Source organism: Gymnodraco acuticeps, unplaced genomic scaffold (genome assembly GCF_902827175.1).
Source record: "Gymnodraco acuticeps unplaced genomic scaffold, fGymAcu1.1, whole genome shotgun sequence".
Classification (NCBI taxonomy): Eukaryota; Metazoa; Chordata; class Actinopteri; order Perciformes; family Bathydraconidae; genus Gymnodraco; species Gymnodraco acuticeps.
Genome location: NW_022992132.1, coordinates 57,501 through 69,830, shown reverse-complemented (window position 1 = coordinate 69,830; position 12,330 = coordinate 57,501). Strand labels below are relative to the sequence as shown.

Here is a 12,330-nt window from a genome sequence, read left to right as displayed (position 1 = left end):
ATGAAAAAGGTACACGGCTTAACAGCATTCATCAAACCCGCTTCACCCAACAGTATGCACAATAACATGAACATACTCAGACACCATTCTGACCAGGTTATTGCTGTGGAGCTGGCTCACCTCCCTCCCTTTAACCAGGCTGCCTTTGACAGCTCTGTCCAATGGGGTCGGGCGAGGTATGCCCGCACTCAGGCCCTCTTCCCTTTCCACCTTGAGGGACCTCCTAACCAGGGGGCCCCCAACGGAGGAGGGCCCCCCAGCGACCTCGTTCACCCCCTGTGACTTTCCTCCTCTTCTTCCTGCTCTTCATCCACCAGCAGCTAATCTATCCCTCCATAATTATTACTCAGCTCAGCCCCCTCCCCCCTCCTCCCCCTTTTGCTCAACTTCCTATTCCCTCAACTCACCCTTCTAAACCCTACCCTGTCCCTAATCCTAAACCTAAGGTCTCCCTTCCCTCGCCTAATCCTAATCTCGTCCCAAGACCCTAACCCAACCTCACTCTCCTTCCTGCCTCATCTCCCTCTTCCTCCTCCCACCATTACCTTACTCCCCACCTGGCCAAAATACAAACCCCCCACTAACCCCCCTTCTAAACTGACCCCTCACCTCTATTCTTTCCCTACCTCTCCTCCTACTTCCTCAGGCCTCTGTGCGTCGGGGGGGAGGGTTGTGGCGGGGGGGCCCGGGGTGCTTCCTCAGCCCCTGCCTCAGCGCACTCTCAGAAGCCGAGTGCAGGTTGAGATCCATCCGCTCCCTCGGACCGTACTCGACCGTCTGGGAGCCGATGGGACTGGGTCCTTGATCTGCCCCTCCGTCTTTCCTTCCTCCCCTCCTTCTTTGCCACCCTCCCCACAGACAGCAGATACCCCCATAATACAGACACCTACCTCGCTTTCCCATCTCACTTCCATCCCTTCACCTCCCTCTCCACCCTCCATACATTCACACAGCAATGTTGCTCTCCCCTGCAGTAACACTATCTCCTCCTTTTCACCTCCAGATCCACACAACAACCAGCAGAGGGAGCCAGAGCTGTTTGCTGTGGAACCCCTGGAAAGCACACTGAGCCCTGAGGTGGATGTAGACTTAATGCCAGCCAACTCACTACAGCAGTTGAAGGACTGCTTAACAGAGATTAAATCCTGGCTGAGCCAAAACTTCCTCACCCTCAATGAGAGCAAGACCGAGGTCATCTTTTTTGGACCTCGACCTCCAGCCTCTCCGGTTGATATTCTGGGCTCTCTCAATAAAAACATCCTCCCCTCTGTCATGAACCTTGGAGTGACCTTCAACAGCGCTTTTACATTTGATAAGCAGATCAGCATCGTAGTCAAGACCTGCTTTTTCAAAATACGACTATTGGCTAAGACCAAGTCGTTTTTATCTTTTAAAGAGCTAGAAAGGGTTATTAACAGGGCTGCACATAACTGGTGCGCAGGTGCGCATGCGCACCTCCGCCAAAAAAAGAGCACCGTGTCATTTGAAAAAAGGCGCATTTGCGTACCAACATTGAGAGAGAGAGAGGGAGAGAAATAAGAGGGAGAAGAGAAAAGAGAAAAGAGAGAAGAGAGAAGAGAGAAGAGAGAAATATATTTGCGAGTTGAACCTATGATATGAACTCAGAGCCGGCCCGTAGCTCTGGCGTAATAGATGTTCGCCTCGGGCGCCAGATTTGGGGAGGTGCTGCGCTGGCAGCTATGGGAGGGAAAAAACCATTTTTGACCGTTGGGGCTCATCCTAATTTTCGGCCTTGATGTAACAATATTCACAATTAAGTAAATGTAACACCCTTTTCACCCCGGTTACACGTTTCATTTGCCCTGAACGATGGGCGCTGTAAGTTATGAAAATGGGGGATGTTGGCTTATCTGGCACCCGCAGCTCAAAGCCAAAATGCGAGTGAGCTAGGGAGAGAGGGAGGGTGCACCGGTACCAGCGCTGTTGTTATTAGAATCTGGTGCTAGCTGCTCTAGCGGATATAAGAAGAAGATGTTTCTACAATAATGTGGAGGGAGAGTCCTCTCCAGTCAGACTGAGAGGCTGATAACTACAGATCAGTGAGGTAAAGGACTCTGAGTGTTTAGATAGTTCACTTTAGTCTAAGTTCAAACGGTTTGGTCACAATTTATGTAAACACATATTTCCAAGGCACTCCTTTATAATTATTGGGATAAACAGGTTTGAAATCATTCCAATGTATACTATAGGACAGTAAACCAGACATATCCTTTAAAACTGGAGAGATACAAACAAATGCATAAATAAATAAATGTTAAGGTAAAATAAGATATGAATGAACAACAAAAATAAAATAAGTTACATCCATTTGTTATTGGCTATGGTAGGTTATTGGTTATGTTCACATACTTATTTGATTACATCCACTTGTCTAAGATGACAACAGAGACTTTCGACCCAAACCCAGCTGTTGACTTGTGGATGCAAGCAGCTAATCACAGACTCAACCAGAGAGAAAGAAGTAGGCCTACATCACCAGCTACCATGTCTGACAGAGAGGAAGACAGTGAGGAGAACAGTCAGGAGGGTAGTGATGACAGCTTGTAGGATTACTGGTCGTGCTAATGTTGTCTTGTGTTCACCTCTGCATGTGTGTTCTGTGTTCACCTCTGCATGTGTGTTCTGTGTTCACCTCTGCATGTGTGTTCTGTGTTCACCTCTGCATGTGTGTTCAGTGCCGTGTGTCTGGCAAATAAAGTCAAGACCCCCTCAAAAGTTACGGTTTATTTCATTTTAAAGATGAGCACCAAGCAACATCTCCAGGTGCTCCTTTGAGAACCAGGGCAAAAAAGTGATGTGCACCCCTGGTTATTAACGCCTTTGTTACCTCGAGGCTGGATTACTGCAACGCTCTGTATGTGGGTATGGACCAGGCCTCAATTAGACGCCTGCAGCTAGTTCAGAACGCAGCTGCACGTCTTCTGACTGGCCATAAAAAGCGTGACCACATCACCCCAATTCTGGCCTCACTGCACTGACTTCCAGTTCGGTTCAGAATAGATTTTAAACTCCTTTTATTTGTTTTCAAAGCCCTAAATGGGCTGGCTCCGGCCTATATAGCCGAACTCCTCCATCGCTACACCCCAGGCAGAGCCTTAAGGTCTGCTGATCAGCTGCTGCTGGTAGTGCCTAAGACCAGGCTTAAAACCGAGGGCACCGAGCCTTCGCAGCGGCTGGCCCTAGGCTCTGGAACACTCTGCCCCTCCATGTGAGGTCGGCCCAGACCCTGGGGGCTTTTAAATCTACTCTTAAAACACACTTCTTCTCTCTGGCCTTCTGGGCTTCTCTTATCAAGAATAACTTTTACCCAGGACCGTTTCCCTCTCTAACCTCTCAAGGTTTTATTAGAGGGAAACGGTTTGCAGAGTGGCTTAGACAGGCCGGGGAGTGTTACGATTCGTAGACACAGCGTACCTCACTATCCCTCATCAACTTCCAACTAAGGCTCCAGTGGGGACCTTGTTCCCTGAGTGTGCCTCTCCACCTATGTTTCTTACTCTCTCTCTTGCTACCCTTTGCCCTCAACCTATTCTAAGGGAGTGCTTGTTCTTCCGTCTGTCTGTCTGTGTCTGTGTATTCTCTTGTTCCGATTAACCCAGCCAAATCTTTCTTCTTGTTTTGTATCTATATCTACGCCGGGATCCGGAGTCGAGGCTGATCCTCTTGCTGTAGTCCTGTGTCTTGGATCCTCTATCCTGAGTTCTGGATTAAGTCGTGGACTTCGGGTCGTGGCTGAACCTGTCTCTGCGGTCCTGCCTTGGGTCTCGTCATGCTGCTTCCCTGATGGCTTCCTCAGGATTGTAGTTGACATCCTCGTGGATTCATCTTCTTATTACAGACACATGCATTTCCTAACATTCGGTCTATATGCTGTAAAATGTATTATCTCTTGGATTTACACACGGCATCTATTGCACGTCTGTCCGTCCTGGGAGAGGGATCCCTCCTCTGTTGCTCTCCCTGAGGTTTCTCCCATGTTCCCTTTAAACTGTGGGTTTTCTCTGGAAGTTTTTCCTTGTACGATGTGAGGGTCTACGGGCAGAGGGTCTAAGGACAGAGGGTCTAAGGACAGAGGGTCTAAGGATAGAGGGTCTAAGGACAGAGGGTCTAAGGACAGAGGGTCTAAGGACAGAGGGTGTCGTTTTTCTCATACTGATATTCTGAAGAATCTGTGCTGTTGTATTTGCTGTAAAGTGTCTCTACTGTAGGCTATTTTTATCTTATGTACAGCACTTTGGCTCGACCAAAAATCGTTTATAAATGTGTTATATAAATAAAACTTGATTTGATTTGATTTCATATCAGTGATGATGAAAGGCCCACTGAAAGTCAGTTTGACTTCAAGCCTAACATCTGAGGCATCCACCTCCCACTCCACAGGGGTCTCTGCAGTGGCACTGGGCTCCCCCACACGCCCGGAACCTCACACACATCCCAGAACCCACAAAACACTGCAGGTATGGTCGTGGAAGTTGCTGAAGAGGACCCTCATTATCGGGGACTCTAATCTCTCCCGCATCTCCCCTTTACAGACCCCCACCTTCAGATAGATAGTTTTTCAGGTGCAAAATTCCATCACATAACCTCGACTTTCAATAAACTTCCCCCATTTCACAACACCTCAGAAGTCATAATATCAGTAGGGCTCAATAATGGACAATACATTTATTCTGAAAGAAAGGAGTGAGATGTGCCAACGTGACGGCCATCTTGGTGTGTTGTGCGAGACGGGAGAGGTAGTTCATTGCCGAACTACAGCACGGTCACATGACTTCATGTCACCACCGCTAAGCTAAAGGTGGCTAATGTTGGGCTATAAAGGAACTACAGCACGGTCACATGACTTCACTTATCCACCGCTAAGCTAAAGGAGGCTAATGTTGGGCTATAAAGGAACTACAGCACGGTCACATGACTTCAAGTCACCACCGCTAAGCTAAAGGAGGCTAATGTTGGGCTATAAAGGAACTACAGCACGGTCACATGACTTCACTTATCCACCGCTAAGCTAAAGGCGGCTAATGTTGGGCAATGAAGGAACCACAGCACGGTCACATGACTTCACGTCACCACCGCTAAGCTAAAGGTGGCTAATGTTGGGCTATAAAGGAACTACAGCACGGTCACATGACTTCACGTCACCACCGCTAAGCTAAAGGAGGCTAATGTTGGGCTATAAAGGAACTACAGAACGGTCACATGACTTCAAGTCACCACCGCTAAGCTAAAGGAGGCTAATGTTGGGCTATAAAGGAACTACAGTACGGTCACATGACTTCACGTCACCACCGCTAAGCTAAAGGAGGCTAATGTTGGGCTATAAAGGAACTACAGTACGGTCACATGACTTCACGTCACCACCGCTAAGCTAAAGGCGGCTAATGTTGGGCAATGAAGGAACCACAGCACGGTCGTATGACTTCACGTCACCACCGCTAAGCTAAAGGTGGCTAATGTTGGGCTATAAAGGAACTACAGCACGGTCACATGACTTCACGTCACCACCGCTAAGCTAAAGGAGGCTAATGTTGGGCTATAAAGGAACTACAGCACGGTCACATGACTTCACGTCACCACCGCTAAGCTAAAGGAGGCTAATGTTGGGCTATAAAGGAACTACAGCACGGTCACATGACTTCACGTCACCACCGCTAAGCTAAAGGAGGCTAATGTTGGGCTATAAAGGAACTACAGTACGGTCACATGATATTCCTGCACGACTCGAGTGGTAAGTTTGGAGAGGAAGTCATCAGCCATTTTACAGAACAGTATTTAAGTTTACATGATATTTCTATCTTCTCTATCTACAACATAAAACATTCATGTAGGTAATACCACAGTATAGAAGTACTCTGTTAGGTAAAGTAAAGTAAAACTCCTGCATTCAAAATGTACCTTAGGTAAAACGGTAAAACCAACCAAGGACTGACTTCAAAATAAAAGCGACCAAAAACCGTCCTGTTTGATTGCTGTCCAATGTGCCAAGTCACCAGAACAAAGTGACTCTCTTTCTGGACCTGACAATAAAAGCTTTATTATAACTGAACATATGAAGGATATTTTTATGAGCTCCGTGAGGGTTAATATGTTCTGTACTGAAGAGATATATTTACATTTCAAGCATTCTTTGTTTAAGTGTTCATCAATGTGCATTGTCCCTGTTCAAATAAACGATTAAATGAAAATGACAATGAGATGAAATCAAGTTAAACCAGTTTACCGACAGCTGATGAGGAGTGGCTGGGGTTTGTGGAATGAGACACACCTGTGTGTTAAAGTTGATTAAAGAGTCAAACCAGGAAACAGTTTGTTACTCTTCATCACTACGGAGAGACGAACGGACTGAAAACCAGACGATCAGATTCACCTTCAGACCAAACTAACAACTTCCTCTGAGTTCAGCTACAGGAGAGAAAAGAGGAAACTACAACACTGCTGCTTCAACCTGAGGACCCTCCACCCACTGAAGGTGAGTCTGACTTCAACACCACTCAATACCTGTTGAAACCTGCTTTAAAGGTTTTAGGGGATAGACTCCTTTCCCAATGCCGGTAACCTGATTGTATGAAACATATTTTCTGCGTGGATTAACTGTGAGGGCTCCCTGGCTGTGTTTATTTTTAACGCCAGTGATCATTGAGGAAACAGTTAGGTGTCTGTAATCCTGAGGCTACGCAGAGAGCATACTGTTTATGTAATCAATTATTGTTATCATCGTCCAAGGCAATGTTGGTTTTATTCATCGTTTGTTAACTTCAAGGCGCATCATAAAGCATTGCGCCAGAAAAGAGGTGAACATGTGGGGGTCCACCTGACTGCAATGTCTCCATCACTGCAGATCAAACACATTCCTGACCTGAACATTAAAGTGACTCACAACAATCCTTTTTAAATGAAGGCAAATCCATAAATCAAAGCTTATTCTTTGTGGATCTTGAAGTCCTGCAACACTTAACAGATAAAAGCCCCATTCGATCTGAACTGAACGATATTTACTGGGCTACTTTAGGGTTGAAATGTCCCGTACTGTAGAGATGAAATGAGGTTTAACCAGTTACCGATGAGCTGATGAGGAGTGGCTGGTGTTTGTTGAGTGAGACACACTGTGTGTTAAAGTTAAACAGAGACATACCAGGACACAGTTTGTTATCATTCCAACCATTCAAAGGAGTGTCAGCCTGTTCCAGCAGCTCCTACTCATCACTGAGTACTTTCCTTATATTTAACATTAAGCTGTCTTTGGATCTTTTCTGCTGTAACAATGTAAATGTCCCCTCTGTGGGACTAATAAAGGTATTCTGATTCTGTTCTTCTTCCTCACTTCAGAGAGACGGACTGAAAACCAGACGATCAGATTCACCTTCAGACCAAACTAACAACTTCCTCTGAGTTCAGCTACAGGAGAGAAAAGAGGAAACTACAACACTGCTGCTTCAACCTGAGGACCCTCCACCCCCTGAAGGTGAGTCTGACTCCAACATCACTCAGAGTAGATATCAGTCAGTAGAGGGGGGGGGGGGGCATTATTATAATATTATATATCTTTACTGAACAAGCACCATGCATACAAATTAGGGGTGTAACGGTATCCATATTTGTCCCGAACCGTCACGGTTCGGAAGTCACGGTTCGGACGTCACGGTTCGGCACATGCAGTCACACGACGAATACGCCTGTTTTTATGAGTGGGAAAAAAGTCTGTCACTCAGGGCAGTATCCATTACACTATCCAGGGGGCGGTATTGCGCCTAAAAGCTGTTTGCCAGCCGGCCTTAACCTGTTTAGCCCTGAGCCTGTTTTTCAGGTCTCAGGCTCGAAAATGACATTCCCAGAACAAATGACTATATCTTCTAAAAGGGTTACATTAATAATCTTTGTTCTCAAAGTAATGATAAACCTGTGAGTTGGATGTAGAAGAGTCAGAATCAATATAGATGTTTTTTATTTTAAAGAAAATTCAGATTGAACATGGTAAAAAACTGTAAATTATAGTGTCCGTCCAAAAATTATTTTGTACTAAAAGCTTTAGGAATCCAAAGTACAACATATAATAAGTACCCTGTATCAAGATTGATGCAAAAAAAGTGATATTTGACCTTTTTAGACAGATTTAGCCAAAAGAAACCTCTTCTGGGGCCATTTGGGTGGATGTTCCTTATCTCTGGCCCCCCTTTGTCGATTTTGCTGATTGACATCTCTTTCTGACCGTTAGAGCCAATAGAATCGAAGGGGGATTTCCCCACACACACACACATGGTAACACAAAAAGGTGGGCTCTTTGCGCACATCATTTTGCATGAGTGAAGCTGTCTCTAGCTCTGACTTCTGGAAACGGAAAAGCAGGTTTATTGCTTATGGATTATCAGAAATAATTTCAAATTGACACAGACACATTGGATTAACCTGTGGATTAACTTCAGCAGCGTTTTTATCGTTTTAATGCCATTGAAGACCAGTTTAGACCAGACAACAGCAGACGTGAGCCATGTTAGCGTTTTTAGCTACCTAGCGGATATAAAATATTCATAGTTTATTAAATGAACATGCCCTCAGACACTGTTTCCTGCAAGATGTTGCGGGAGGGCCAACCCGGTATCACGGCAAGACGTGAACATGTGACGATTTACCATGCTGGGAGACGTGAACATGTCACGGTTTCGTCCCCTTCAAACGTGACAGCTACACGGTATTGTTAACCCATGTTAACCAGTGGAGAAATAACCGGAAATACCAAGCAAATGCTACCCCGACGTAATGATTTATTTTTTAATAGTCACACTCGATTACAGCGATTTCCTTGTTGCCCCAGCTGGTCGACTCCTCTTTTAGCAGAAACAAAGGCTACATTAATGTATTAAATCGATGTTAATCCGTGCGTGTGGATGTGGAATTAACGGACGTAACGTTGTGCGATTGAGTTGCCAAGCAACAGCTTCGGTTCATGTTAATTTACTAACTATTCAACTACAACCGTAGTTATATTTAAAAACATGTTAGAAGGCCTCACGAAATACTTTAATGCACATTAAAATGTAAATGTGAAGGAATGTGTGTATAACAAAATACATCGGTCATTAAACGAAACCGGAAACAGACGTAGGCAAGATCCTCAGCTCGATGATTGGATGGTTATCCGCAATGCATGCTGGGATTTGGTGTTTATGTGATGTGAAATCTGAAAACGTTTTTTAAAAATACAATAATACTTTATTCCGAGTGTGCTTGCTTTTCTCTTTGAAAGTCATCACATACCGGCTTTGTAATACACGGTTCGGCTGCATTAAATATTACATATCTGCCGTAGTTCTGTATTTATAGAGCCCTGATGAGAAGACTTCTGGACAAACATGAGGAACTGAAAACGTGACGTGGATCATAAATATATCAGCCATTAAACAACATCTTACATTTATTTTCACACAATACGTCTCCTTGCAGTATCAACACTAATTCGGCTGACTTTTATATTTGATCCAATTGGTAGATAGGCTGTATTTACACTATAATCGTGCAGAGCTGATAGAAAGGGACACCTGGTGGTCAAAGCATGTTATTGAATTGTATTATTTTATTATTAGATATTAATAGGAGGATGTGCAAAACAGACAAACTAATAAGGCTTAATTTAAACATTAAAGAGTACTTTAGGTTCAGGTCTTATTTTGAATAAGAAAAAAGCTTTAAGAAGAATATGGAGGGATGAAACCCTCTTGAAACCGCAGGTCCTTCCTTCCTGCAGCAGTCAGACTTCTGCTTTGACAAGTCTGTCTGCAGACTTGTCAAAGCATTAATTCATGGTTTTTACTAACCGGTATCAGTATGTTGTTTCGTCGGCATCATTTAGAAACGTGTATTACAATTTAATCACGGTAAAATATGTTCATCTTGTTGTAGTTGTAGCTCCGAGCGCGTCTTGTTTGAATGATGCAAGTAAACACAGCTGGCAGCCGCGGTGAAACTCGAGCGACTAGAGCGATGCGATGGGAGCGTTTAGAGCGAAGCGAATATTCGCATCGCGTCCGGTCTGAACGCAGCATTAAAGCGAGCTCCGCGCTGCACTGGAAGAGCGCCATTACATCACCAGAAGTCCTAATTTAAGGGGTCATTTCTCCCACTCACTATATCAACAGCCCCACCAAAAATATTTTCCACCAGCCGCCACTGTTGTGGCTTGATATTGAGTAAGAACATGTTTTTATGAACCCCACAGCTTCCGGTCTTCCAAGACCCGACCGGACAAAAAGACGTGCTGCAGGCACGAAACATGCTACCAATAGAAATGCATTGCTTTTAAAATCGTTCAGTGTGACACGAGAAAAAGGGGAAATCGTGTTGGTGAACACGAATCAATAGATTACATGTCGTGACTATATAACACGAAATGCCGTGAGACTGGGTTGCTCATTCATAGATACAACACCACAGATTTAACTGTTCTTTAATATTGTATTGGTACTGTTACGTGCCGTAGTGGGTGCTGGTGTGTGTGTGTGTGTGTGTGTGTGTGTGTGTGTGTGTGTGTGTGTGTGTGTGTCTTTCTCCTCTCTCCCTCTATATTGTCTCCAGGTGCAGCCTCTCCTCCAGATGCAGCCTCTCCTCCAGGTGCAGCCTCTCCTCCAGGTGCAGCCTCTCCTCCAGGTGCAGCCTCTCCTCCAGGTGCAGCCTCTCCTCCAGGTGCAGCCTCTCCTCCAGGTGCAGCCTCTCCTCCAGGTGCAGCCTCTCCTCCAGGTGCAGCCTCTCCTCCAGGTGCAGCCTCTCCTCCACGTGCAGCTTCTCCTCCAGGTGCAGCCTCTCCTCCAGGTGCAGCTTCTCCTCCAGGTGCAGCCTCCTCCAGGTGCAGCCTCGCCTCCAGGTGCAGCCTTCTCCTCCAGGTGCAGCCTCTCCTCCAGGTGCAGCTTCTCCTCCAGGTGCAGCCTCTCCTCCAGGTGCAGCCTCTCCTCCAGGTGCAGCCTCTCCTCCAGGTGCAGCCTCTCCTCCAGGTGCAGCCTCTCCTCCAGGTGCAGCCTCTCCTCCAGGTGCAGCCTTCTCCTCCAGGTGCAGCCTCTCCTCCACGTGCAGCTTCTCCTCCAGGTGCAGCTCTCCTCCAGGTGCAGCTTCTCCTCCAGGTGCAGCCTCTCCTCCAGGTGCAGCTTCTCCTCCAGGTGCAGCCTCTCCTCCAGGTGCAGCCTCTCCTCCAGGTGCAGCCTCTCCTCCAGGTGCAGCTTCTCCTCCAGGTGCAGCTTCTCCTCCACGTGCAGCTTCTCCTCCAGGTGCAGCCTCTCCTCCAGGTGCAGCCTCTCCTCCAGGTGCAGCTTCTCCTCCAGGTGCAGCCTCTCCTCCAGGTGCAGCCTCTCCTCCAGGTGCAGCCTCTCCTCCAGGTGCAGCCTCTCCTCCAGGTGCAGCCTCTCCTCCAGGTGCAGCTTCTCCCTCCCAGGTGCAGCCTCTCCTCCAGGTGCAGCTTCTCCTCCAGGTGCAGCCTCTCCTCCAGGTGCAGCCTCTCCTCCAGGTGGCAGCTTCTCCTCCAGGTGCAGCCTCTCCTCCAGGTGCAGCCTCTCCTCCAGGTGCAGCCTCTCCTCCAGGTGCAGCTTCTCCTCCAGGTGCAGCCTCTCCTCCAGGTGCAGCCTCTCCTCCAGGTGCAGCTTCTCCTCCAGGTGCAGCCTCTCCTCCAGGTGCAGCCTCTCCTCCAGGTGCAGCTTCTCCTCCAGGTGCAGCCTCTCCTCCAGGTGCAGCCTCTCCCAATCACCAATCAGGGCCTCCATAAAGGACCTGAGAAAAGCTGCAGTCGCTCTCCCCTTCTCCTTTGGCTGCATGGGTGCAGCATGTCTCTGTCTCTGTGTGAGGCCTGTGTTTTATCAATTATTAGGAGTTGTGTTCCTGTATACATCGGTACATTAGTTTACTGCGTAAATTGGCTGGTGAGCCCGTGTTCTTTTTGTCCATTAAAAGACCTGCTCGTGGCTTCAGAGATCAGTACCTCTCTTTGTTCTCGTGCCTGGTCAATTCTGTGTTTTGTTACTCCCCTTCGTACCCCTAGATTTGGAGGGAACGTAACAGGTACGATTTATCTAGGATACTTAAATGATGTTAGAGCGGTCATTTCTGGAACTTTCAATCCCACAGTAACTCGTAAAACCTCATACAAAAATATGTCTATGAAGGGTTTTGCTCAAAATATCAAACACCCATTCTAGCCATGGATGTTTAATAAGAACTGGATACAGCGTGGGAGGAGGGGCCTCGTTCATTCCCATGAGAGTTGCTCATTGGCGCATGAAGACAAAATGGCCCAACTTTTGAGAGCGAAACGTCACGAAAGTATTCATATAATCA

At 46.7% G+C, this 12,330-nt stretch overlaps 1 protein-coding gene across 1 annotated transcript in view; it reads left to right on the top strand.

Annotated features, from left to right (window-relative positions):
- Positions 1-12,330, top strand: part of LOC117538258 (tumor necrosis factor receptor superfamily member 1A-like) — a 47,320-nt gene continuing 34,990 nt past the window's right edge. Inside the window, exons 1-5 of the mRNA XM_034203854.1 lie at positions 1-9; positions 97-278; positions 647-738; positions 1,004-1,083; positions 7,361-7,483. Of these exons, the coding sequence (XP_034059745.1) occupies positions 1-9; positions 97-278; positions 647-738; positions 1,004-1,083; positions 7,361-7,483 (486 nt within the window). The remainder of the gene's footprint in view (positions 10-96; positions 279-646; positions 739-1,003; positions 1,084-7,360; positions 7,484-12,330) is intronic.